We start from the raw sequence: 24,746 nt of genomic DNA, 5'->3' as shown, positions 1-24,746 counted from the left end.
TCAATGCTTTTTTCATGACTGGAACGATGGGTGTTGCCCATTCGCTCCAATCTATTTTGGATAATACGCCTGACTTTTCCAAATTCTCCAGCTCTGCCTCGACTGCCGGACGTATTGCGTATGGCACCGGTCTTGCCTTAAAAAATTTGGGAATTGCTGTATCATCCACTTTTATTGAGGCGGTGATGCCTTTCAAGGTTCCTAGTTTCTCTTGAAACACTTCTTTGGCGTTGGCCAAGATTAGAGAAGCGTGCGATAAGAGCACAGCTGTCATCATGGGTGACTTTAATTTACATATTGATTGGACTACCCAAATTAGTAAAAATTCTGAGGAGGAGGAATTCCTGGAATGTTTTCGGGACGGTTATCTGGACCAATATGTCGAGGAGCCGACTCGAGATCAGGCCATTTTAGACTGGGTATTGTGCAATGAGAAGGGACTTATCACCAATCTTCTTGTACGAGGCCCCTTGGGTCACAGCGATCATAATATGATCGAGCTCTCAGTCGAGATGGAGAGTGAGGAAATTGAATCAGAGACTAAGGTCCAGAACTTAAATAAAGGGAATTACGAGGGTATGAGACGGGAATTGGGTAAGATTGATTGGGTGGTGTTTCTGGGGGGATTGACAGTGGATAGACAATGGCAAGCATTCAAAGATAGAATGGAAGAATTCCAGAACATGTTTATACCGGTTTGGCATAAAAATAAACCTAAAAAGGTGACTCAACCGTGGATAACGAGGGAAATTAGGGACAGCATAAAATCAAAAAAAAGGGCATATCAACTGGCAAAAAAAAGCACCAGACCGGAAGATTGGGGGCAGTACAGGATACAGCAGAAGAGGACAAAGGGATTAATCAGGAAGGGGAAAATAGAATACGAAAGTAAACTTGCAGCAAAAATAAAGACAGACTGCAAAAGCTTTTATCGGTATATCAGGAGGAAAAGACTGGTAAAATCCCAAGTCGGTCCCCTGCAGTCCGATTCGGAAGAATATATAATGGAGAATAAGGAAATGGCAGACCAATTAAACTCATACTTTGGTTCTGTATTCACAAAGGAGGACACAAATAACCTCCCAGGAATATCGGCAAACATAGGGACTAATGAGAGGGAGGAGCTGACAGAAATTAGTATCTCTAGGGATATGGTGTTGGGTAAGTTGAGGGGACTGAAGGCCGACAAATCCCCGGGGCCTGATAAACTACATCCTAGGGTACTTAAGGAGGAGGCCCTGGAGATAGCAGATGCTCTAAGGATCATCTTCCGGAACTCCATTGACTCGGGAACAGTACCCGTGGATTGGAGGGTAGCTAATGTTACCCCAATATTTAAAAAGGGGGGTAGAGAGAAAGCAGGGAATTATAGACCAGTAAGCCTTACATCGGTTGTGGGCAAAATGCTAGAGTCCATTATTAAGGATAAAATAGCGGAGCACTTGACAAATGGGGAAAGGATCGGACAGAGTCAACATGGATTTACAAAGGGTAAATCGTGTTTGACTAATCTGCTGGAATTTTTTGAGGAAGTAACTGGTAAAATAGATGGGGGAGAGCCAGTGGATGTGGTGTACCTTGACTTCCAGAAAGCCTTCGATAAGGTTCCACACAAAAGATTGTCATGCAAAATTAAGGCTCATGGGATTGGGGGCAAAGTATTAACGTGGATAGAGAACTGGCTGGCGGATAGAAAACAGAGAGTTGGAATAAACGGCTCGTTTTCAGAGTGGCAGGCAGTGACCAGCGGGGTGCCGCAAGGATCTGTCCTGGGACCCCAGCTGTTCACAATATATATAAATGATCTGGATCAGGGAATTGGATGCAATATTTCCAAATTCGCTGACGACACTAAACTAGGAGGAGGGGTGGGCTCTGATGAGGATGTCAGGAGGCTACAGTGCGATTTGGACAGGTTGGGGGAATGGGCGGATACGTGGCAGATGCACTATAATGTGGATAAATGCGAGGTTATCCACTTTGGGGGTAAAAACAGGAGGGTAGATTATTATCTAAATGGCAATAGATTGGGAGATGGGGAAGTGCAGAGGGACCTGGGTGTTCTTGTGCACCAGTCACTGAAGGAGAGCATGCAGGTGCAACAGGCGATTAAGAAGGCAAATGGTATGTTGGCCTTCATATCAAGGGGGTTCGAGTATAGGAATAGGGATACCTTACTACAGCTGTACAAGGTGCTGGTGAGACCGCATCTGGAGTATTGTGTACAGTTTTGGTCGCCCCATCTGCGGAAGGATGTTCTTGCCATGGAAAGAGTGCAACGGCGATTCACCAGGCTGATACCTGGAATGGCGGGAATGACCTACGAAGAGAGATTAAATAGTTTGGGCTTGTACTCACTGGAGTTTAGAAGATTGAGAGGGGATCTCATCGAAACATATAAAATTATGGCAGGCCTGGACAGGCTGAATTCAGAGAGAATGTTTCCAATGGCCAGGGAGCACAGAACCAGGGGCCACAGTCTAAAAATAGCGGGCAAATCATTTAAAACAGAGATGAGGAAGAATTTCTTCACTCAAAGAGTGGTGAGCCTGTGGAATTCCCTGCCACAGAGGGCTGTGAAGGCTAATTCAATAAATATTTTCAAGAGAGAATTGGATATATTTCTGAAGGCTAAGGGGATTAAGGGTTACGGAGAAAAGGCGGGGACGGGGTACTGAACTGGTAAGATCAGCTATGATCTCAGACGAGGATCAGCCATGATCTCATTGAATGGCGGAGCAGGCTCGAAGGGCCGAATGGCCTACTCCTGTTCCTATCTCTATGTCTTTTAATCGTTCAGGTATGATGTCATCATTGTTTTTTTCCTTATTGACGGTCACCGTCAGTGCCTGAATGGAGTGCCAGTCTAAACGTATCTTCCTTATCCATTCACGTCCCAACAACGATGGACCACCATCTTGTAGAATGTATAAATACAACTTTTGTATTTCTTTGCCGTTGTATACCACAGGCACCTTTATTTTTCCTTTGGGGTATACTTTCTGCCCCGTATATGTTTTTAAGATAATGGATGTGTCTTTTAGAGGTATATGCGAAAATAGCCTCTCGTAATCTCGTCGATTTATTACGGTTAGAGCTGATCCTGTATCTAGCTCCATTTTAACCGGGGACCCTGCTATTATGAGGGTAACCCAAATGGTCTGGTAATCTTCATTGGCGATTACATTATGTAATTTGAGAGAGCTTAGCCTCTTGTTCCCGGAGTCGCTAATGCTCTCCTGGTCTTTGGAGCTACTGTCCGTCATCATTTGTACCTTTCTGTGCTTTTCCTTATTGATTCTTTTCCCGTTAGTGGATCTTTTATTTTCAGATCGGCATACACGTGGAATGTGTCCCATCTTTCCGCATCGCCTGCATGCTTTTTCTTTGAACCAGCAATCCCTCTGGTCATGGTTGGATCTGCCGCAGCGATAACATCTCTCGAAACCCCGTGTCATTTCATGGGTGCCGAAGTCCTGTGGCCTTTGCTGTATCTTTGCCGCTCCTATTGCACTGAAAGCCTTGTCCAGTGTTAAATCTTTTCCAGAAGATACCTTTTTTTGTGTTTCTACACTTAGGGGATCGCAGATGAATTTGTCTTGCAGAGAATCTGCCAGTCCTGCCTCGAATTGGCAGTGTAGGGTATCAACAATCTCCTCAAAATTCTTGTCCATCGGTTCGGCTGGAGTGATTAAGTTGCGTAACAGCTTGTATGTTTCTGCGCCCATTAGACCCAGAAGCACTGAAGCTTTTTTTTCATCTTCTATTCCATTTGCGGTGCAAAACACCTCCACTCTTTCGACATATGTGGTCCAATCCTCTATCTTGTTATCAAAAACATCAATATTGCCAAAGTTAGGCTCTGTTTCGTTATCAAAAGCATCCATATTGCCAGACTTAGGCATTTCAAAAAAAGATATGGCGCTTCCCGCGCTTTTTTTTTTCCTCTCTGTAGCAACGATATGGCGCTTCCCGCGCTTTCCCGCCGCTGCTATCGATAACAACGTTGTTTTACTGTGGTTTCCGTTTACCCACTGTTGGAGACTCGTTCCCGACGGAGGTCTAAACGCTGACCTGCTTGCCGCGCCGGCCGTCTCCCGAGTGCACCCTCCCAGTCCGTTATTGCTTGCCTCCGATTTCGCTGCCTGTCTCAGCTGTAGAGCCCAGGAAGGATTAGCGCAGTACCTGCCACCAGCTTGGCCAGCTGGTGAAACCACAGTTTCTATTACTTCCTTGAGTCTTCTGGACGCTGGAGAAATCGATGTCCTTGAGGTGCTGCCGAATTGCAGGTAAGTCCGTTTCCACTTCGTCGCCACTGTCGTGTCCGTGTGTAGATAAAGACACTGAAGACAGGAGTTGGTTCATCGGTATTTACTAAGCAAGTCTGGGGGGGGTTCTAAAGGATATACACAATACACAGGCTTATATAGCCCAAGTGGCAATTACCGGCATTACGCACACCTGGGGCTCTTAAGGGCACATACACCACAATTGCTCTTAAAGGCACATACACCACAAGTTTGGCATAAAAATAAAACAAAAAAGGTGACTCAACCGTGGCTAACAAGGGAAATTAGGGATAGCATAAGATCCAAGGAGAGGACATATAAATTGGCCAGAAAAAGCAATAATCCTGAGGATTGGGGGCAGTTTAGGATTCAACAAAGGAGGACAAAGGGATTAATTAAGAAAGGGAAAATAGAATATGAGAGTAAGCTTTCAGGGAACATAAAAACTGACTGTAAAAGCTTTTATAGATATGTGAAGAGAAAAAGATTGGTGAAGTCAAGTGTAGCTCCCTTGCAGTCAGAATCGGGGGAATATATAATGGGGAACAAAGAAATGGCAGACCAACTAAATACATATTTTGGTTCTGTCTTCACAAAGGAGGACACAAATAACCTCCCAGAGGTGTCGGGGAACATAGGGTCTGATGAAAGGGTGGAACTGAAACAAATCAGTATTTGTAGGGAAATGGTGTTAGGAAAATTGATGGGACTGAAGGCCGATAAATCCCCAGGGCCTGATAATCTACATCCCAGGGTACTTAAGGAAGTGGCCCTAGAAATAATAGATGCATTGCTGGTCATCTTCCAGAACTCAATAGACTCTGGAACAGTACCCATGGATTGGAGGGTAGCTAATGTTACCACACTATTCAAAAAAGGTGGCAGAGAAAAAGCGGGGAATTATAGACCGGTAAGCCTGACATCAGTAGTAGGGAAAATGCTGGAGTCCATTATAAAAGATGTAATAGCAGAGCACTTGGAAAGCAGTGACAGGATCAGACAAAGTCAACATGGATTTACAAAAGGTAAATCATGCTTGACTAATCTACTGGAATTTTTTGAGGATGTAACTGGTAAAATAGATAAGGGAGAACCAGTGGATGTGGTGTATTTGGACTTTCAGAAGGCTTTCGATAAGGTCCCGCATAAGAGATTAGCGTGCAAAATTAAGGCACATGGGATTGGGGGCAAGGTATTGACTTGGATAGAGAACTGGTTGGCGGACAGAAAGCAAAGAGTTGGAATAAACGGGTCGTTTTCCGAGTGGCAGGCAGTGACTTGTGGGGTACCGCAAGGATCGGTCCTAGGACCCCAGCTGTTCACAATATATATCAATGATCTGGACAAGAGAATTGGATGTAATATCTCCAAATTTGCAGATGACACAAAGCTGGGTGGGAGGGTATGCTGTGAGGAGGATGTCATGAAACTCCAGTACGATTTGGACAGGTTAGGCGATTGCGCAGAAACATGGCAAATGCACTATAATGTTGATAAATGTGAGGTTATCCACTTTGGTGGCAAAAACAGGAAGGCAGATTATTATTTGAATGGCAATAGATTGGGAGAAGGGGAAGTGCAAAGAGACCTGGGTGTTCTTGTGCACCAGTCGCTGAAGGTAAGCATGCAGGTGCAGCAGGCGGTTAAGAAAGCAAATGGTATGTTGGCCTTCGTAGCAAGAGGGTTCGAGTACAGGAACAAGGATGTCTTGCTACAGTTGTACAGGGCCTTGGTGAGACTGCACCTTGAGTATTGTGTGCAGTTTTGGTCGCCTTATCTGAGGAAGGACGTACTTGCCATGGAAGGAGTGCAGCGAAGATTCACCAGGCTGATACCTGGGATGGCAGGAATGACGTATGAGGAGAGATTGTGTCGATTGGGCTTATACTCACTGGAGTTTAGAAGATTGAGAGGGGATCTCATCGAAACCTATAAAATTCTGTCAAGCCTGGACAGACTAGATGCTGGAAGGATGTTCCTGATGGCCGGGGAGTCCAGAACCAGGGGTCACAGTCTAATGATAGTGGGTAGGACATTTAAGACTGAAATGAGGAGGAATTTCTTTACCCAGAGAGTGGTGAACCTGTGGAATTCTCTGCCACAGAGGGCGGTGGAGGCCAGTTCATTAAATATATTCAAGAAAGAGTTGGATATATTTCTTAAGGCTAAAGGGATCAAGGGATATGGGGAGAAGGCAGGGACAGGGTACTGAATTTGAATGATCAGCCATGATCTCATTGAATGGCGGAGCAGGCTCGAAGGGCCGAATGGCCTACTCCTGCTCCTATCTTCTATGTTTCTATGTTTCTATGACAGAGAGTAGGGATAATGGGCAGGTACTCAAATTGGCAGGAGGTGACTGGTGGTGTCCTGCAGGGATCTGTGTTGGGGCCTCAGTTAGTCACAGTATTTATTAACGACTTAGATGATGGCATAGAAAGTCACATATCCAAATTTGCCGATGACACAGAGATAGGTGGAACTGTCGGCAGTGTAGATGGAAGCATAAAATTACAAAGGGATATCGACAGATTCAGTGAATGGGCAAAACTGGCAAATGGATTTCAATGTAGGCAAATGTGAGGTCATCCGCTTTGGACCTAAAAAGGATAGAACAGGGTACTTTCTAAATGGTGAAAGGCTAAAAACAGTGGAGGTCCAAAGAGACTTGGGGGCCCAGGTACATAGATCATTAAAATGTCATGAACAGGTCGAGAAAATAATCAGAAAGGCTAATGGGATGCTGGCCTTTATATCTAGAGGACTAGAATACAAGGGGGTAGAAGTTATGCTACAGCTGTACAAAACCCCGGTTAGACCACACCTGGAGCACTGTGAGCAGTTCTGGATACCACACTGTAAGATCTTAAATGAACCCTCAGAGTTTTTGGACAAGACACAAATATGCAGCAGCCAGTATGTTTGAGCAATAGATCAAGATTTATTAAGCTTACAGCGTAATATACTTAACAATAGGCAATAGTTTTAACGAGTAGCTCGCAGCACTTGGTCTCTGGAACCTCTCAGACACAGGTGACGTCGTCTTCAGTCTGTTCCTTTGCCTTCTCAGTAGTTCTCTGTGAAGTTATTCTTTTAGTATCGGGGTTTTAACCCTTTTCTGATCAACAATTCGTTTGGCCAGTGTCCATATATGGGCCCCGATTTTCTGCCAGCTGTCGGGCGGGTTTTCAGGCGGGCGGGGGCCGAAAATCGCAGAAATAGGGGGTCGCGACCCCCCACCCCGCCTGATTCCCCGCCCCGTCTGACTTTCGGACCGCCGTTTCTCTGCGACCCGAATCAGTCCCGCCCGCCGCTGGCGGGACTGACCGTCGGGACCCTGATCACCAATTATTGCCATGTTTAATGCCATTTTCAGGGGCCGTTGCGATTTTGTGGGGTTCCCCACGCTAAACACACCTGCGGGGAACCCCGCTGATGAAACCTGGCGTGAAGCTTGCCAGCTTGCTTGCTGTCAGCTGCAGGTCATTCGGGAAAGCTGCGATTTAATCGGAGAGCATTTGTATGGTGAAGGACCTTGTTGCTGCAGGCTTGGGGCTACTTCTTCAAGGCTTAGGCACAGCTGTGGAAGGTTGGAGCCTCACACACTTCTCCAATGTGATCTCCTGGGAAGCCCCTCTCGCCACCCTCACTCAGCGCTTCCTCAGCGGAGGCATCTACGAGAAGCATGGGACGCCTTTTTTTCTTCCCTTCTTGCCATTAGAGGATCTCCAGCAGCAGAGGCGGCAGCAGTAGAACCAGGAACAGCAGGATGAGCACCAGGCTGCTGCTCACTCACCTGAAGCTGCACAGGCCAGAAGGGGCCAGCGCTTGGAAGTGGCTTGAGAGCACCTTGCTGTGCTTTAGGGGGCCATGGGGACCTGTTTCTGCACTGGCAGTCCTACTCAGAAGGACTTCCATGAAGGTCTGGTTTCTCTGTTCAATAGATGGCCAACGCTCCTCAAGAGATGTCATTCTCTTATGAGCACTCACCATGTTTTCCGTACCCTGGCGAGTTATCTCCTCCATGGAGGTTGCCAACCTCTCCATGGTGATGCGTTCATGCGCCAATGACTCCACAAAGGCTCTGCTCATGGTCGCTATGGACTCCTCCATTCGCTCCACACTCGCAGCGATCCTGGAGACAAAACCTGCCAGAGACTCCTGCACCTGTGCATGGAGATCCATCACCTCTTCTCTTGCGGATGGACCCAGAGGCAGAGGGTCGACATGCAGTGCAGCTGAGCTGAGCTGGCAGAGTCCTGCGCCCTCCGATGAGGACTCTCCACTGCTGTCCCTGTCTCCAGAATCTGCTGAGGCTCACTTGTGAGCTGTGAAACACCAGGTGACAACACTACTCTATGTCCCGAAGGTCCCCCCGAGGTGTGAGTGTCTGCGCTGGTGCTGGGTGCGCTTACTTCTGCTGACGCTGCGCCCTCAGAGGTTGGAGCTTCCTCTGAGGAGTCTGGCTGCACAGCCTCTTCCTCCTCCACAGTGGGGACGGGGGCTCTGGATGGTCCTGTGGGGGAGTATAGGAAGGAGTTAGAGATGTGATGCCAAGGTTACATGCACATTCGAGTTGACATCTGCTGACACCTGCATCCATGCAGCCTTGGTCTCAGTGGGAGGCCTCTTCCTGCCTGACCTAGGGAAGAGGACCTCCCTGTGGGCCCTAGCCCCATCCAATAATGCCTGTAGCGAAGCTTCGTCGAATTTGGAGGCAGCTCGGGGTCTGGCACTGGCCACAGCTGCTGCAGGCTCCTCTGCCATCCTGTATGGTTCGTTTGGAAGCCAACAGAGGAAGCAATGCTTGCTGTGGACCTTGAAAGCACCACAAATGATGACATCATACTGTGGGGCTTTCTGACTAGAAATGGACAATTAGCAAGGCTGTCCACACGCTGGAAATTAATTGGCCACTTGAGGGAAAATTGCATGCAGCTGGCTGACACATTTTTTTGTGGGTCAGAACCCCACATTCGGGGAATCCGACCATTTCCCACACAATTCACAAAATCGGGCCCATAGTCTTTAACAAAATCGCCTTTTTTCATAGGTTCAAATAGTCAAAATACTATTGTCACTCAGACTAAGGGTAGCACCGTGACTCCCCTTGGCTCAGTAATTTTCCAATAACTCTACTCTGTTCATGGTTATCTTGTTTATACATTTCTTCACTTTATTGGAATTTATCTGATCTCTCTTATTCTAATTTCCCTGGTACAAGCACCACACAGCCTAATACCAAGGGGCCCATGTCAGACTGTCGCCCTTATCTTGATGGTGTTCAGACTATCTCACTTTGATCTACCAAGTGGATACTTTAACTCCAAAGATCTCTTTCATTTTACGATAGCAAAATACTGCAGATGCTGGAAATCCGAAATAACAACAGAAAATGCTGGAAAAACTCAGCAGGCCAAGCAACATCCATGGAGAGAAATTAAAAGTCAATGTTTCGGGTCGAAACCCTTTTTCAAAACTGGAAAGGAAATAAAATAGATCGAAGGCAGGGCTGCGATAGAACAACAGAGAAGTAAAGAGACATTAAGAGGTATTCCAAACCAGACGAGATGGTGATAGGACAGAGGAGACAAAGACCGCAGGTGGGAGGAGAACACCCAATACATAACACCGGAGAAACTTGGCCCCTGTGATAAACTGGGACTAAGATTATGGGGGAACTTTAACATTTCTTGTTCAAATGGAGCGGGTGAAATTTACGTGAATCAGGGTCCTGTTACGCCAGTTTCCACATGCCCGATACGAGACTCCTAAAACAAGCGCTCTACTTGGAGCTCCGACACGGCAAGAGAGCCCCAGGTGGGCAGAGGAAATGCTTCAAGGACACCCTCAAAGCCTCCTTGAAAAAGTGCAACATCCCCACCGACCCCTGGGAATCCTTGGCCCAAGACCGCACAAAGTGGAGGACAAGCATCCGGGAAGGCACCGAATACCTCGAGTCTCTTCGCCGGGAGCAAGCAGAAGCCAAGCGCAGGCAGCGCAAGGAGCGCACGTCAACCCAAGCACCCCACCCACCCGCCCCTTCAACCACCGTCTGCCCCACCTGTGACAGAGACTGACCTTTACCCCATTGGCCCCCCAGCCATCCCCACACTGACCTTTGCCCCATTGGCCCTCCAGCCATCCCCACACTGACCTTTGCCCCAGAAAGCCGGCATTTGCCACTTACAGCCGGGATGTTGGCCAGCGGCATTTTAATGAGGCCCGGATGTTAAAATGGCTGCTGATCCTGGTTGGGCCGACTGTTTGCGAGGCCACTTTCCTGCCCGGGTGTTAAAATTCCCTCCATATCTGCAAACGCATGTGATGATGTACGTGAGAGTGTGTAAGAAGGAATGAGTGTGAAAGGGCTGCCTGACTGAGCATATGGTAGTGCGAAGGTTTTGTGTCAGTGTTAACCAGTTCGTGCAATGCCTTATTAGTGGCGTTAGAGGATGATATCAGAATGTGTTCACTGAATGTTACTTCTGTTCCCTCTTAGGACAGCCGGTCGACATTTTTGGGTGCTGCTGCTACCCTTGCCCATGAGCTCGGACACAATCTGGGACTCTCACACGACACTGAATCACGGAATTGTAACTGTGCAGATGCGAATGCCGGCTGCATCATGGAAGAAGCACTAGGGTGAGAAACACATTCAAACAGTGTGGCTGGTGTTGGTGGATCTCATTCCCACTGCACCATCTAATAGTAAGAATGAACCCTTCCTAGCACTAACACAGGGCTAGTGGAATGATTTGCATTCCCGAGGAACATAGTCTGTGGGTGTAATTTAATTCGGCGTGTTACATCACAATTGCAATATTACAGGTTAGGCAACTAATGGGAGGAGGAGGCTCCATGAAGATCTCAATCTTCAATCACGGTGGAGCCCGGCACATGAGTGCAAAAGGCAAGGCAGAGACAAAAGAGAGAAAGTGCTGGAAATTGTCTGCAGGTCAGGCAGCATTTGTGAGTGAAGAGAAAAATTAATGTTTCAAGTGTTGGTCCTTCTTCAAATCAAGGCTGAAGTGTTTGCAAATGTCCTCAACCAAAAGTGCCGAGTGGCTGTGATATACCTATCAATTCGTCCAATAAAAAGCGACGAGTTAGGAACGTAACTAAAGGTTTTTATTGACTAAATAACAGAGCCCACCCTCGTGGGTGATCGGGTCCAACAAGGAGGAATACCAGCCAGTCGACTACCTTTATACCTGGGCAGGTAGGTGGAGCCATGGGCGGAGTCAGAGGTGGTCAGCCCAGGTATAACAGCGCGACAAGAGGCGACCTCGTATAGTGATACAACAGTGAGAACAGTGATAACAATACAACAGTGATAATTATAGTGTAACGATAGTGAACGATAAAAGTGGTTTACCACATTCACCCCTTGTTTAGATTTGAGTCCGGCGGGGTGAAGTGTACTACCAGTTCTGGTATGTCAGTCTGTCCGGAGGCCTCGTAAGCCTCTCCGATCGTCGCAGCGGCGGTGCTGCATTATCCGGTGTTAATGCTGGTGTCTGCGTGGTCGGCGAAGGCTCGTGGGGTTCCGGCATGCCGTCTACCTGGGCTGGAATTGGGGGGGTGGTGGGGGGGGGTAAAGGTGGTGTCTCCGGAGTGCCCGAGGGTGCGAGGTCTCGTAAGGAGACAGTGTCCTCCCGCCCGTCTGGGTAAGCCACGTAGGCGTACTGGGGGTTGGCGTGCAGGAGGTTCACCCTCTCGACCAGGGGGTCCGCTTTATGGGCCCTCACGTGCTTTCGCAGCAAGACGGGCCCCAGAGAGGTCAGCCAGGTTGGTAGAGTGGTTCCCGTAGTCGACTTCCTGGGGAAAACAAACATTCGTTCATGGGGGGTGGCGTTAACGGCAGTGCAAAGTAGTGACCGGATGGAGTGCAGCGCTGTCAGGAGGACTTCCTGCCAGCGGGAGGTTGGGAGGCCCTTAGACTTTAAGGCTAAGAGGACGGCCTTCCATACCGTCGCGTTCTCTCTTTCCACCTGGCCGTTCCCTCGGGGGTTGTAGCTGGTGGTCCTACTTGCTGCAATACATCTCGCTAGTAGGAACTGACGGAGTTCCTCGCTCATGAAGGAGGAGCCCCGGTCACTATGTATATAGTTCGGGAACCCGAACAAGGCGAAGAGGTCGTTCAGGCACTTGATGACCGTGGTACTGGTCATGTCTGGGCAGGGGAAGGCAAAAGGGAAACGGGAGTACTCATCAACGATGTTGAGGAAGTACACATTGCGGTCAGATGACGGTAGAGGCCCCTTAAAGTCGATGCTCAGGCGCTCGAAGGGGCGGGTGGCCTTGATCAGGCTTGCTCTGTCCGGCCTATAGAAGTGCGGTTTGCACTCGGCGCAGGTCTGGCAGTTCCTGGTCATGGTCCTGACCTCCTCGATGGAGTAGGTCAGGTTGCGGGCCTTAATGAAATGGTAAAGTCTGGTGACCCCGGGGTGGCAGAGGTCGTTGTGGAGGGTCTGAAGTCTATCAATATGCGCGCTGGCGCATGTAATTCGTGAAAGAGCATCAGGGGGTTCGTTCAGCTTACCTGGCCGGTACAAGATATCATAATCGTAGGTGGATAGCTCGATTCTCCACCTCAAGATCTTGTCATTCTTGATTTTGCCCCTCAGCTTGTTATTAAACATGAAAGCAACCGAACGTTGGTCGGTGAGGAGGGTAAATCGTTTGCCTGCCAGGTAATGCCTCCAGCGCCGTACCGCCTCCACAATTGCCTGGGCTTCCTTCTCGACCGACGAGTGTCGGATCTCGGGGCCCTGTAGGGTCCTTGAGAAGAAGGCCACCGGCCTCCCCTCCTGGTTAAGGGTAGCGGCTAGGGCGAAGTCGGATGCATCGCTCTCCACTTGGAAGGGGATGGACTCATCCACTGCGTGCATTGTGGCCTTGGCTATGTCTCCCTTGATGAGGGAGAAGGCCGCGCACGCTTCCTCCGTGAGGGGGAAGGATGTGGACTTCATGAGGGGTCTGGCTTTGTCCGCATAATTGGGCACCCATTGGGCATAGTAGGCAAAGAGCCCCAGGGTTCTCTTAAGTGCCTTAGGGCAGTGGGGGAGGGGTAGCTCCATGAGGGGGCGCATTCTTTCGGGGTCGGGGCCGATGAGTCCGTTCTCTACTACACAGCCAAGGATGGCAAGGCGCGAGGTGTTAAACACACATTTCTCCTTATTGTAGGTGAGGTTCAGCCGTTGGGCCGTACGGAGGAATTTCTCCAGATTCACGTCATGGTCCTGCCGGTCGCGGCCGCAGATGGTGACGTTATCTAGATAGGGGAATGTGGCCTGCAGTCCGTTCTGGTCAACCATCCGGTCCATCTCCCTTTGGAAGACCGAGACCCCGTTGGTGACACCGAAGGGGACCCTAAGGAAGTGGTATAGGCGCCCATTCGCCTCGAAGGCGGTGTACTGGCGGTCCTCGGGGTGGATAGGGAGTTGGTGGTAGGCCGACTTAAGGCCGATGGTCGAGAATACGCGGTATTGTGCAATCTGATTGACCATGTCAGATATGCGGGGAAGGGGGTATGCGTCCAGCAGGGTGTATCTGTTTATGGTCTGGCTGTAGCCGATGACCAGGCGATTTTTATCGCCGGTCTTAACGACCACGACCTGGGCACGCCAGGGGCTGTTGCTCCCCTCGATAATGCCCTCTTTCAGGAGGCGCCGCACCTCAGAGCTAATGAAGGCTCTGTCCCCAGCGCTGTACCGCCTGCTCTTGGTAGCGACGGGTTTGCAGTCGGGGGTGAGGTTAGCGAACAGGGAAGGTGGTGGCACCTTGAGGGTGGATAGGCTGCAGGTGTTACGCGGTGGGCGGTTTAACATTCGCTGGTTGTCGACTGTGAGTGGGGGGAGGGGTCCACCGTATGCTAGGGTTACACTTTGGAGGTGGGATTGGAAGTCCAGCCCTAGTAGGACGGCAGCGCAGAGCTGGGGGAGGACGAGGAGTTTAAAATTTTTATACTCCGTACCCTTAACCGACAAGGTCACAACACAGTAGCCGCTAATGTCCGTGGCGTGGGACCTCGATGCCATCGAGATTCGGTTGCGCGTTGGCAGGACAGGGAGGGAGTAGTGGCTCACCGTGTCTGGGTGGATGAAGCTCTCCGTGCTTCCGCTGTCGAACAGGCAGGTCGTGGCGTGGCCATTTACTTTGATGTCCATCATCGACTTGGACAGGTGGTGTGGGCGGGCTTGATCCAGAGTGACGGAGGCTAGTGTGTAGGTAAGCGAGTCGTTGTCATCTGCGGGCGAGGCGGTCGTCCGGTCCGGGGGCCCGGTGGCAGTCAGGCGTGGTGGGTAAAATGGCGTCTCCCACGAGGTAGGACAAAATGGCGGAGAAGATGGCTGCCCCCATAACTCACATGAGGCACTATTGGGGTCGGTTGCCTTGATCAAAGATGGCCGCCCCCATGACTCACGTGTGGGGATGCTGGCCTCAGTTGCCTTGAAAGAAGATGGCCGCCCCCACAGTTCGCATGAGGCACTGCTGGCCTCTGAAGATCCGCTCCTGCAGGCCTTAGAGAAGTGGCCTTTCTTCCTGCAGGTTGAGCAGGTAGAGTTCCTGGCTGGGCAGCGCGACCTCGGGTGCTTCTCCTGGCCGCAAAAGAAGCAGCCGGCGGCCCGATCGCGGGTGCCCGATGTCGGAGCCGGTACCGGGGGTGGTGGTCCCGGTCGGGTCCGGGACGCCGACGCTGAGGTAGGTCCCGGGGGCGGCGCTGCGAAGGGTATTGCGGTAGGGGTCGGGCCCGAGTCCCAGGGTCGCGAGCAGTACCTGGAAAACGCCTCCTGGTCCTGATGGGCCACCTCTAGGGAGAGAGCGAGGGCTTCAGCTTTGTCCAGGTCGAGGTCTTTAGCTTCAAGCAGTCTTTGCCGTGAGTAGTCGGACCGTAGGCCTTTCACAAAGGCATCGCGGATATTATCTTCCGTGTTTTCAACAGCCGTCACCGCTTTAAAGTCACAGTTCCTGCCGAGTGCTCTTAGCGCCCGTAAAAATTCAGCTACAGGCTCTCCTGGCTGTTGCGGGCGGGATCTCAGGAGGTGCCTGGTGTACATGTAATTTACCGGGCTCCGGTACTGCTGTTTCAGTAGGTTGATAGCGGCCTCGTATGTAGTCGTGCCCTGGATGAGTGCGTATACTCTCGGGCTCGCTTGGGCGTTCAGAACTCTTAGTTTGGATCTCTGAGGGACGCCGGATTCTTCCAGGTAGGATTCGAAGCAGTCCAGCCAGTGTTTGAAGTTGAGGGCTGAGTTTGCTGCCTGTGGGTTTAGATCCAGGTACGGTGGTTTGAGGGCTTGCAGCCAAGCCGGCTGGTGTGGCTGGTGTAGCCCGGTGTCTGAAAGCTGCTGTGGCTGTGCTTCTGGGAGGGCTTCTGGCTGGCCAGTAGTAGACATCTTTAAAATTTAGTCAATAAAATTGATATACCTATCAATTCGTCCAATAAAAAGCGACGAGTTAGGAACGTAACTAAAGGTTTTTATTGACTAAATAACAGAGCCCACCCTCGTGGGTGATCGGGTCCAACAAGGAGGAATACCAGCCAGTCGACTACCTTTATACCTGGGCAGGTAGGTGGAGCCATGGGCGGAGTCGGAGGTGGTCAGCCCAGGTATAACAGTGTGACAAGAGGCGACCTCGTATAGTGATACAACAGTGAGAACAGTGAGAACAATACAACAGTGATAACTATAGTGTAACGATAGTGAACGATAAAAGTGGTTTACCACAGGCTGATCCTACATAAGATCATAAGAAATAGGAGCAGGAATAGATCAATCGTCCTTCGAGCCTGCTCCGCCATTGAATAAGATCATGCTGATCTTCTACCTCAACACCTTCCTGCACTAAAATAGAATCATTGAAACTTACCGCACAGAAGGAAACCCTTCGGCCTGTCGTGCCTGTGCTGGCTCTGTGAAAGACCAGTTGTGCTCAGTCCCACAATCCCGTATTTTGTCTGGAACCCTGTGAGTTCCTGATCCTCGAGAACCCGTCCAACTTCCCTTTAAAATTATTGATGGAATCAGCTTCCACCAGCTGTTCAGGTTGAGCGTTCCAGATCCCAATAAGTCTCTGAGTGAAACAAATCCCTCTCATCTCCCCTCTCCATCTTTTTCCAATGATTTTGAATCTATGACCTCTAGTTATTGACCAACGTGCCAGAGGTACAATTTTTCCTCTATTTCCACCTTTCCTGAAGTGTGGTGCCCAGAAATGTCCACAATACTCCAGCTGAAGCCTAGCCAGTGATTTAGAAAGTTCCAGCATGATCTCTTTGCTTTATATATTCCTCTATTTATAAACCCAAATAACACATATGCTTTTTTCACCACCTTATCAACTTGCCCCGCCGCCTTTAAGGATTTGGGTGTATGGACACCAAGGTCTCTCTGCTTATCTACACTTAGCAAAATTGTGCCAGTTATAGTTTACTGTCTTTCCATATTAGTCCTCCCAAAGTGCATCACTTCACATTTCTCCGCATTGAACTGCATTTAAAAAAATAAAATCATAGAAATTTGCGGCACATTGGAGGGAATTTTTGCGGGGTCAGCGGGCGCATTTGGTGGTGGGCCAGTTGGGAAATTTTGTTTTTGACAGGGGGTCGGGACCCCGCTGTCAACTAGCCACCACGCGCTTTTCCCAGATGTTGGGTCTGTCAGCGCTGAACAGACCCGACACGCAGCAGTGGGGGAGGCAATTCAAGTCATTATGACATAAGAACATAAGAAACAGGAGCAGGAGTAGGCTATTCGGCCCCTCAAGCCTGCTCCGCCATTCAATAAGATCATGGCTGATCCAATCTTGGCCTCAACTCCACTTTTCTGTTTGTTCCCCATAAACCTTGACTCCCTTGTAGCTCAAAAATCTGGCAAAAATTTGTCAAACACGATTTGCCTTTCATAAAACCATGTTGACTCTGCTTGATTGTATTATGATTTTCTAAATGTCCTGCTACTACGTCCTTAATAATGGATTCCAGCATTTCCCAAATGACAGATGTTGGGCTGACTGGTCTATAGTTTCCAGCTTTCTGTCTCCCTCCTTTCTTGAATAGGGGCGTTACATTTGCGGTTTTCCAATACAGCAAAGGCTATGGGCCCTGACAACATCCTGGCTGTCGTGCTGCAGACTTGTGCTCCAGAACTAGCCGCGCCTCTAGCCAAGCTGTTCCATTACAGCTACAACACTGGCATCTATCCGACAATGTGGAAAACTGCCCAGGTATGTCCTGTCCACAAAGCAGGACAAATCCAATCCGGCCAATTACCGCCCCAACAGTCAACTCACTGATGCCCAGTTTGGGTTCCGCCAGGACTACTGGGCTCCAGACCTCATTAGAGCATTGGTCAAAACTTGGACAACGGATCTAAATTCCAGAGGTGAGGTGAGAGTGACTGCCCTTGACATCAAGGCAGCATTTCACCGAGTGTGGCATCAAGGAGCCCTAGTAAAGCTGAAGTCAATGGGAATTGGGGGGGAAAGCTCTCCACTGGCTAGAGTCATACCTAGGTTGTGGTGGTTGGTGTTCAATCATCACGGCCCCAGGACATTGCTGCAGGTGTTCCTCAGGGCAGTGTCCTAGGCCCAACTATCTTCAGCTGCTTCATCAATGACCTTACCTCCAACATAAGGTCAAAAATGGGGATGTTCGCTGATGTTCAGTGCCATTCACAACTCCTCAGACAATGAAGCAGTCTATGTCCGTATGCAACAAGATCGGGACGACATTTAAGCTTGGGCTGACAAGAGGCAGGTAACATTCGCGCCACACAAATGCCAGGCAATGTTTATGTCCAACAAACAAGAGTCTAACCACCGCCCCTTGACGTTCAACGGCATTACCATCGCCGAATCCCCCACCATCAACATCCTGGGAGTTACCATTGACCAGAAACTTAACTGGACCAGCCACATAAATACTGTGGCTACAAGAGCAGGTCAGAGGCTGGGTATTCTGCGATGAGTGTTCACCGGCAGAGAAAGCAGAATGGCCGCTGCATTCTCAAATGCATCAGCCTTCTGCTTTCTGCTCAGGAGAGATCTCTAAATAAGCCTGTTTTCCAGGTCTCAACTTAGAAGACAGATTGTCAGTGTTTGACAGCTTCACAGAGCTCTCAAATGATGACAATTCATCTGTCAAAAGCTCTTGACAGATGAAACGTCACTCGCTGACGTCACCAGTAACCGGCTTTCCCTTAATTGGCCTGCTAAGCCCACTGGGCGGGCTTAACAAGGTCAATCAATGGAAAATAGCGTGGGTTGGCCAGACGTCGATGGAGGCGGGACTAAAACCCGACAAGCAGCAGCCCCGCCTCCATCACATCCCCATTGGCAAAATCACCCCCATGAGTTCAAATCCCACCATGAGGCGCTGTGGGCCATCAGCAGCAGCAGTATTGTATTGCAGCACAACCTTTAACCTCATGGCCCAGCATATCCATTACTCTACCATTACCATCAAGATAGGGGACCAACCCTGGTTCAATGAGGAGTGTAGAAGAGCATGCCAGGAGCAGCACCAGAGGTAAGCAATCCCACAACCAACGGGTCAGATTAAAGCTCTACAGTCCTGCCACATCCAATCGTGAATGGTGGTGGACAATTAAACAACTAACAAGAGGAGGCACCATGAACATCCCCATCCTCAATGATGGCGGAACCCTGTACGTGAGTGCAAAAGACAAGGCTGAAGTGTTCACAACCATCTTCAGCCAGAAGTGCCAGTTAGATGATCCATATCGGCCTACTCCTGAAGTCTCCACCATCACAGAAGCCAGTCTTCAGCCAATTCGATTCACTTCACGTGATATCAAGAAATGGCTGAGTGCACTGGATACAGCAAAGGCTATATCCCGGCTGTCATGCTGAAAACCTTTGCTCCAGAACTAGCCGCGCCTCTAGCCAAGCTGTTCCAGTACAGCTACAACACTGGCATCTACCCGACAATGTCGAAAATTACCCAGCTATGTCCTGTCCACAAAAAGCAGGACAAATCCAATCCGTCCAATTACCGCCCCATCAGTCTACTCTCAATTATCAGTAAAGTGATGGAAGGTGTTGTCGACAGTGCTACCAAGCGGCACTTACTCACCAATAACCAGCTCACCGACGCTCAGTTCAGGTTCCGCCAGGACAACTTGGCTCCAGACCTCATTACAGCCTTGGTCCAAACATGGACAAAAGAGCTGAATTCCAGAGGTGAGGTGAGAGTGACTGCCCTTGACATCAAGGCAGCATTTGACCGAATGTGGCATCAAGGAGCCCTAGAAAACTGAAGTCAATGGGAATCGGGGAAAACTCTCCACTGATTGTTGGAGGGCAATCATTTCGTCCCCAGGACATCACCGCAGGGCAGGCCCAACTATCTTCAGCTGCTTCATCAATAACTTTCCCCCCATCATAAAGTCAGAAGTGGGGATGTTCGCTGATGACTGCACAGTGTTCAGTGCCATTCACAACTCCACAGATAATGCATGCAGCAAGAGCTGGACAACATTCAGGTTTGGGCCGATAAGTGGCAAGTAACATTCGTGCCACACAAATGTCAGGCAATGGCTATCTTCAACAAGACAGTGTCTAACCACCGCCCCTTGACATTCACAAGGAGGGTCGATGAGGATAGCATGTTTGATATAGTCTACGTGGATTTTAGCAAGGCTTTTGAAAAGGTCCCACATGGCAGACTGGTCAGAAAAGTAAAAGCCCATGGGATCCAAGGGAAAGTGGCAAGTTGCTCCAAAATTGGCTCAGTGGCAGGAAGCAAAGGGTATTGGTTGACTGGTGTTTTTGTGACTGGAACACTGTTTCCAGTGGGGTTCCTCAGGGCTCAGTACTGAGCCCCTTGCTTTTTGTGGTATATATCAATGATTTAGTCTTCAATGTAGGGGGCATGATTAAGAAGTTTGCAAATGATACAAAATTGGCTGCGTGGTTGATGGTGAAGAAGAAAGCTGCAGACTGCAGGAAGATATCAATGGACTGGTCAGGTGGCAGAACAGTGGCAAATGGAATTCCATCTGGAGAAGTGTGATGTCATGCATTTGGGGAGGGCTAACAAGGCAAGGGATTAGACAATAAATGGTAGGATACAGAGAAGCGTAGAGGAACAGAGAGACCTTGGAGTGCATGTCCACAGATCTCTGAAGGTAGCAGGATAGGTAGATAAGGTGGTTAAAAAGGCATACGGAATGCTTGCCTTTGTCACGGGGCCATGCATTCATGGGGCCGTTATGCTAGGGTTTTCGGTAGTGGACCCAAGCGCAGGAAACCTATCCAAGGACTCGAGACCGGGTAGAACTTGAAAGATGCTTCCTTGAGACTCGAGAACATAGAAACAGGGTAACACTCGAAAGGAGATTCACTTGAGACTCGAAAACACAGCGACATGGTAACACTCGAAAGGATATACACTTGAGACTCAAACGACAGAGACACAGCAAGAGCTGTTACTTGCAGGCAGGCGAACCCAGGACTGAGCAAAGAGGACAGGAAACAGGAAGCTTAAATACAGGCCAGAGTGGTCACGTGACATAATTATTCAAATGAGAAAGGGAGACAAATACTTTAACAACACACAGGTGAGGCCAGAGGCACAGAGACAAAACCGAACAACTTTATTAACTAGCCTGATTACTCTGATGAGACCAATTACTCGAGAAACAGGTGAGGAGAGGGGCCCAGAAGGCACGGCAGCAGCGCACCGAGGCCTCAAAAACCGCCCTCAGGCGGCGAGCAGAGGGAAGTCCCGCTGCAGCTGTTACAGCCTTTATTAGCCGAGGCATAGAATACAAGAGCAGGGCGGTTATGCTTTAACTGTATTAAACAATAGTTAAGCCACAGCTGTGTACAGCTCTGGTCACCACATTACAGGAAAGATGTGATTGCGCTAGAGAGATTACAGAGGAGATTTACGAAGATGTTGCCAGGACTGGGGAATTTTAGCTATGAGGAAAGATTGGATAGGCTGGGGTTGTTTTCTTTGGAACAGAGGATGCTGAGGGGAGACTTAATTGAGGTGTCTAAAATTATGATGAGCCTAGATGGAGTGGATAGGAAGGACTTAATTCCCTTAGCAGAGAGGTCAATAATGAGGAGGCATAGATTTAAAGTAATTGGTAGAAGGATTAGAGGGGAGTTGAGGAGAACTGTTTTCACCCGGAGGATGGTGGGGGTCTGGAACTCACTGCCTGAAAGGGTCGTAGAGGCAGAAACCCTCATCACATTTAAAAGGTACTTGGATATGCACTTGAAATGCCGTAACCTACAGGGCTACGGACCGAGAGCTGGAAAGTGGGATTAGGCTGGATAGCTCTTTTTCGGCTGCACAGACATGATGGGCCGAATGGCCTCCATCTGTGCTGTAAATCTCTATGATTCTACGAATATACTTAATGACTGAGCGTCCACCACCCTCTGGGGTAGAGAATTACAAAGATTCACAATCCTCTGAGTGAAGAAATGTCTCCTCCTCTCAGTCCTAAATGGCCGATCCCATATTCTGAGACTATGACCCCTAGTTCTAGACTCCCCAGCCAGGGGAAACATGTTCCCAGCATCTACCCTGTCGTGCCCGTTAAGAATTTAATATGTTTCAACGAGATCACCTCTCATTCTTCTAAACTCTGCGGAATATAGGACTAGTCTACTCAATATATAGGCCTAGTCTACTCAATATATAGGCCTAGTCTACTCAATATATAGGACTAGTCTACTCAATATATAGGACTAGTCTATCTACTCAATATATAGGACTAGTCTACTCAATATATAGGACTAGTCTATCTACTCAATATATAGGACTAGTCTATCTACTCAATATATAGGACTAGTCTACTCAATATATAGGACTAGTCTATCTACTCAATATATCGGACTAGTCTACTCAATATATAGGACTAGTCTACTCAATATATAGGACTAGTCTACTCAATATATAGGCCTAGTCAACTCAATATATAGGCCTAGTCAACTCAATATATAGGACTAGTCTACTCAATATATAGGCCTAGTCAACTCAATATATAGGACTAGTCTACTCAATATATAGGCCTAGTCAACTCAACATGGGGTACGGTAGCATAGTGGTTATGTTACTGGACAAGTAATCCAGAGGCCTGGACTAATGATCCGGAGATGTGAGTTCATATTGGGGAATTTAAATTCAGTTCATTAAATTAAACCTCCTTGGATACGGGGGTGGTGCCAGAGGACTGGAAAATTGCAAATGTTACACCCTTGTTCAAAAAAGGGCGTAAAGATAAACCCAGCAACTACAGGCCAGTCAGCTTAACCTCGGCGGTGGGGAAGCTTTTAGAAATGATAATACGGGAAAAAATTAACAGTCACTGGGACAAGTGTGGATTAATTAAGGGATTTGTTAAAGGCAAATCGTGTTTAACTAAATTGATTGAAATTTTTGATGAGGTAACAAACTGGGTTGATGAGGGCAATGCGGTTGACGTGGTGTACATGGATTTCCAAAAGGCTTGTGATAAAGTGCCACATAGTAGGCTTGTCAGCAAAGTTGAAGCCCGTGGAATAAAAGGGACAGTGGCAGCATGGATACGAAATTGGCAAAGTGACAGGAAATAGAGAGTAGTGGTGAATGGTTGTTTTTTGGACTGGAGGAAGGTATACAGTGGTGTTCCCCAGGGGTCGGTACTAGGACCACTGCTTTTCTTGATATATATGTTAATGATTTGGACTTAGGTGTACAGGGCACTATTTAAAAATTTGCAGATGACACAAAACTTGGAAGTACAGTGAACAGTGAGGAGGATAGTGACAGACTTCAAGGGGACATAGACAGGTTGGTGAAATGGGCAGACACTTGGCAGATGAAGTTTAATGCAGAAAAGTGCAAAGTGATACATTTTGGTAGAAAGAATGAGGAGAGGCAATATAAACTAAAGGGTACAATGCTAAAGTGGGTGCATGAACAGAGAGACCTGGGGGGTATATGTGCACAAATCATTGAAGGTGGCTGGGCTGGTTGAGTAAGCGGTTAAAAAAGCATACGGGATCCTGGGCTTTTTAAATAGAGGCATAGAGTACAAAAGCAAGGAAGTTATGATGAACATTTATAAAACACTTGTTCGGCCTCAACTGGAGTATTGTGTCCAATTCTGGGCACCGCACTTTAGGAAGGATGTAAAGCCCTTAGAGAGGGTGCAGAAAAGATTTACAAGAATGGCTCCAGGGATGAGGGACTTCAGTTACGTGGATAGACTGGAAAAGCTGGGGTTGTTCTCCTTAGCGCAGAGAAGATTTAGATGAGATTTGATCGAGGTGTTCAAAATCATGAGGGGTCTAGACAGAGTAGATAGAGAGAAACTGTTCCCATTGGTGGAAGGGTCGAGAACCAGAGGACACAGATTTAAGGTGATTGGCAGAAGATCCAACGGTGACATGAGGAGAAACTTTTTTACGCAGTGAGCAAGTGGTTATGATCTGGAATGCACTGCCTGAAAGGGTGGTGGAGGCAGATTCAATCGTGGCTTTCTACAGGGAATTGGATAAGTACCTGAAGGAAAAGATTTTGCAGGGCTACAGGGAAAGGGCGCCAGTTTGGGACTAGCTGAAGTGCTCTTGCAGGGAACCGGCACAGGCCGAATGGCCTCCTACTGATTCTATGAAATCTGGAATAAAAAGCTGGTAACAGTAATGGTGACCATGAAATTATTGGATTGTCATAAAAGCCCATCTGGTTCACTAATGTCCTTTCGGGAAGGACATTTGCCGCCCTTGTCTATATGTAACTCCAGACCCACAGCAATGTGGTTGACTCTTAACTGCACTCTGGAATGTCAGTTGTCAAGAAGGCGGCTCAACACCACCTTCCCAAGGGCAAGTAGGGATGGGCAATAAATGCTGGCCTTGCCAGTGATGCCCACATCCCAGGAACGAATAAAAAAGAACTACTGGGCCTCTTTCCAAGTTCCCCTCCATCCTATGTCAGTGTCCATCCAATTCAATTCACTCTACATGACGTTGAGAGGTGGCTGAGTGCACTGGACATGGCAATTGCTATGGGCCCTGATAACATCTCGGCTGTAGCATTGAAGACCTGTGCACAAGAGCTAGCCGCTCCACAAGCTAAGCTGTTCCAATACAGCCCTGACACTGGCATCTAACTGACAGGTACCACTTATCCACAAAACACAGGATAAATCTAACCTGACCATATACCGCCCTCTCAGCCTCCTCCCAATCATCAGTAAAGTGATACAAGGAGCCATCAAGCCATCACCAATAACCTGCTCGGCAATGCTCAGTTCAGGTTCCACTAGGTCCATTCAGCTCCAGATCTCATCTCAGTCTTGATCCAGATATGGACATGAGCTGAACGCCGGGGGAGAGGTGAGCTAAGCTGTCCCCAGGAGGTGTGGACAGACAATAATGGCTGGCACCGAGGTCTTATTTAAACTGAGGTCAATTGTCAAAGGA

General features: G+C 48.6%; 1 protein-coding gene across 1 annotated transcript in view; it reads left to right on the top strand.

The window, feature by feature from the left end:
- LOC147123877 (disintegrin and metalloproteinase domain-containing protein 12-like) overlaps nt 1–24,746 on the top strand; it is a 503,908-nt gene that overhangs the window by 252,831 nt on the left and 226,331 nt on the right. Inside the window, exon 11 of the mRNA XM_085967584.1 lies at nt 10,792–10,934. Coding sequence (XP_085823710.1) covers nt 10,792–10,934 — 143 coding nt within the window. The remainder of the gene's footprint in view (nt 1–10,791; nt 10,935–24,746) is intronic.

This window comes from Somniosus microcephalus, chromosome 2 (assembly GCF_052327205.1).
Source record: "Somniosus microcephalus isolate GS21.2 chromosome 2, FLI_Smic_1.0, whole genome shotgun sequence".
In the NCBI taxonomy this organism is placed as follows: domain Eukaryota; kingdom Metazoa; phylum Chordata; class Chondrichthyes; order Squaliformes; family Somniosidae; genus Somniosus; species Somniosus microcephalus.
This window is presented reverse-complemented; position numbering and strand designations above follow the sequence as displayed.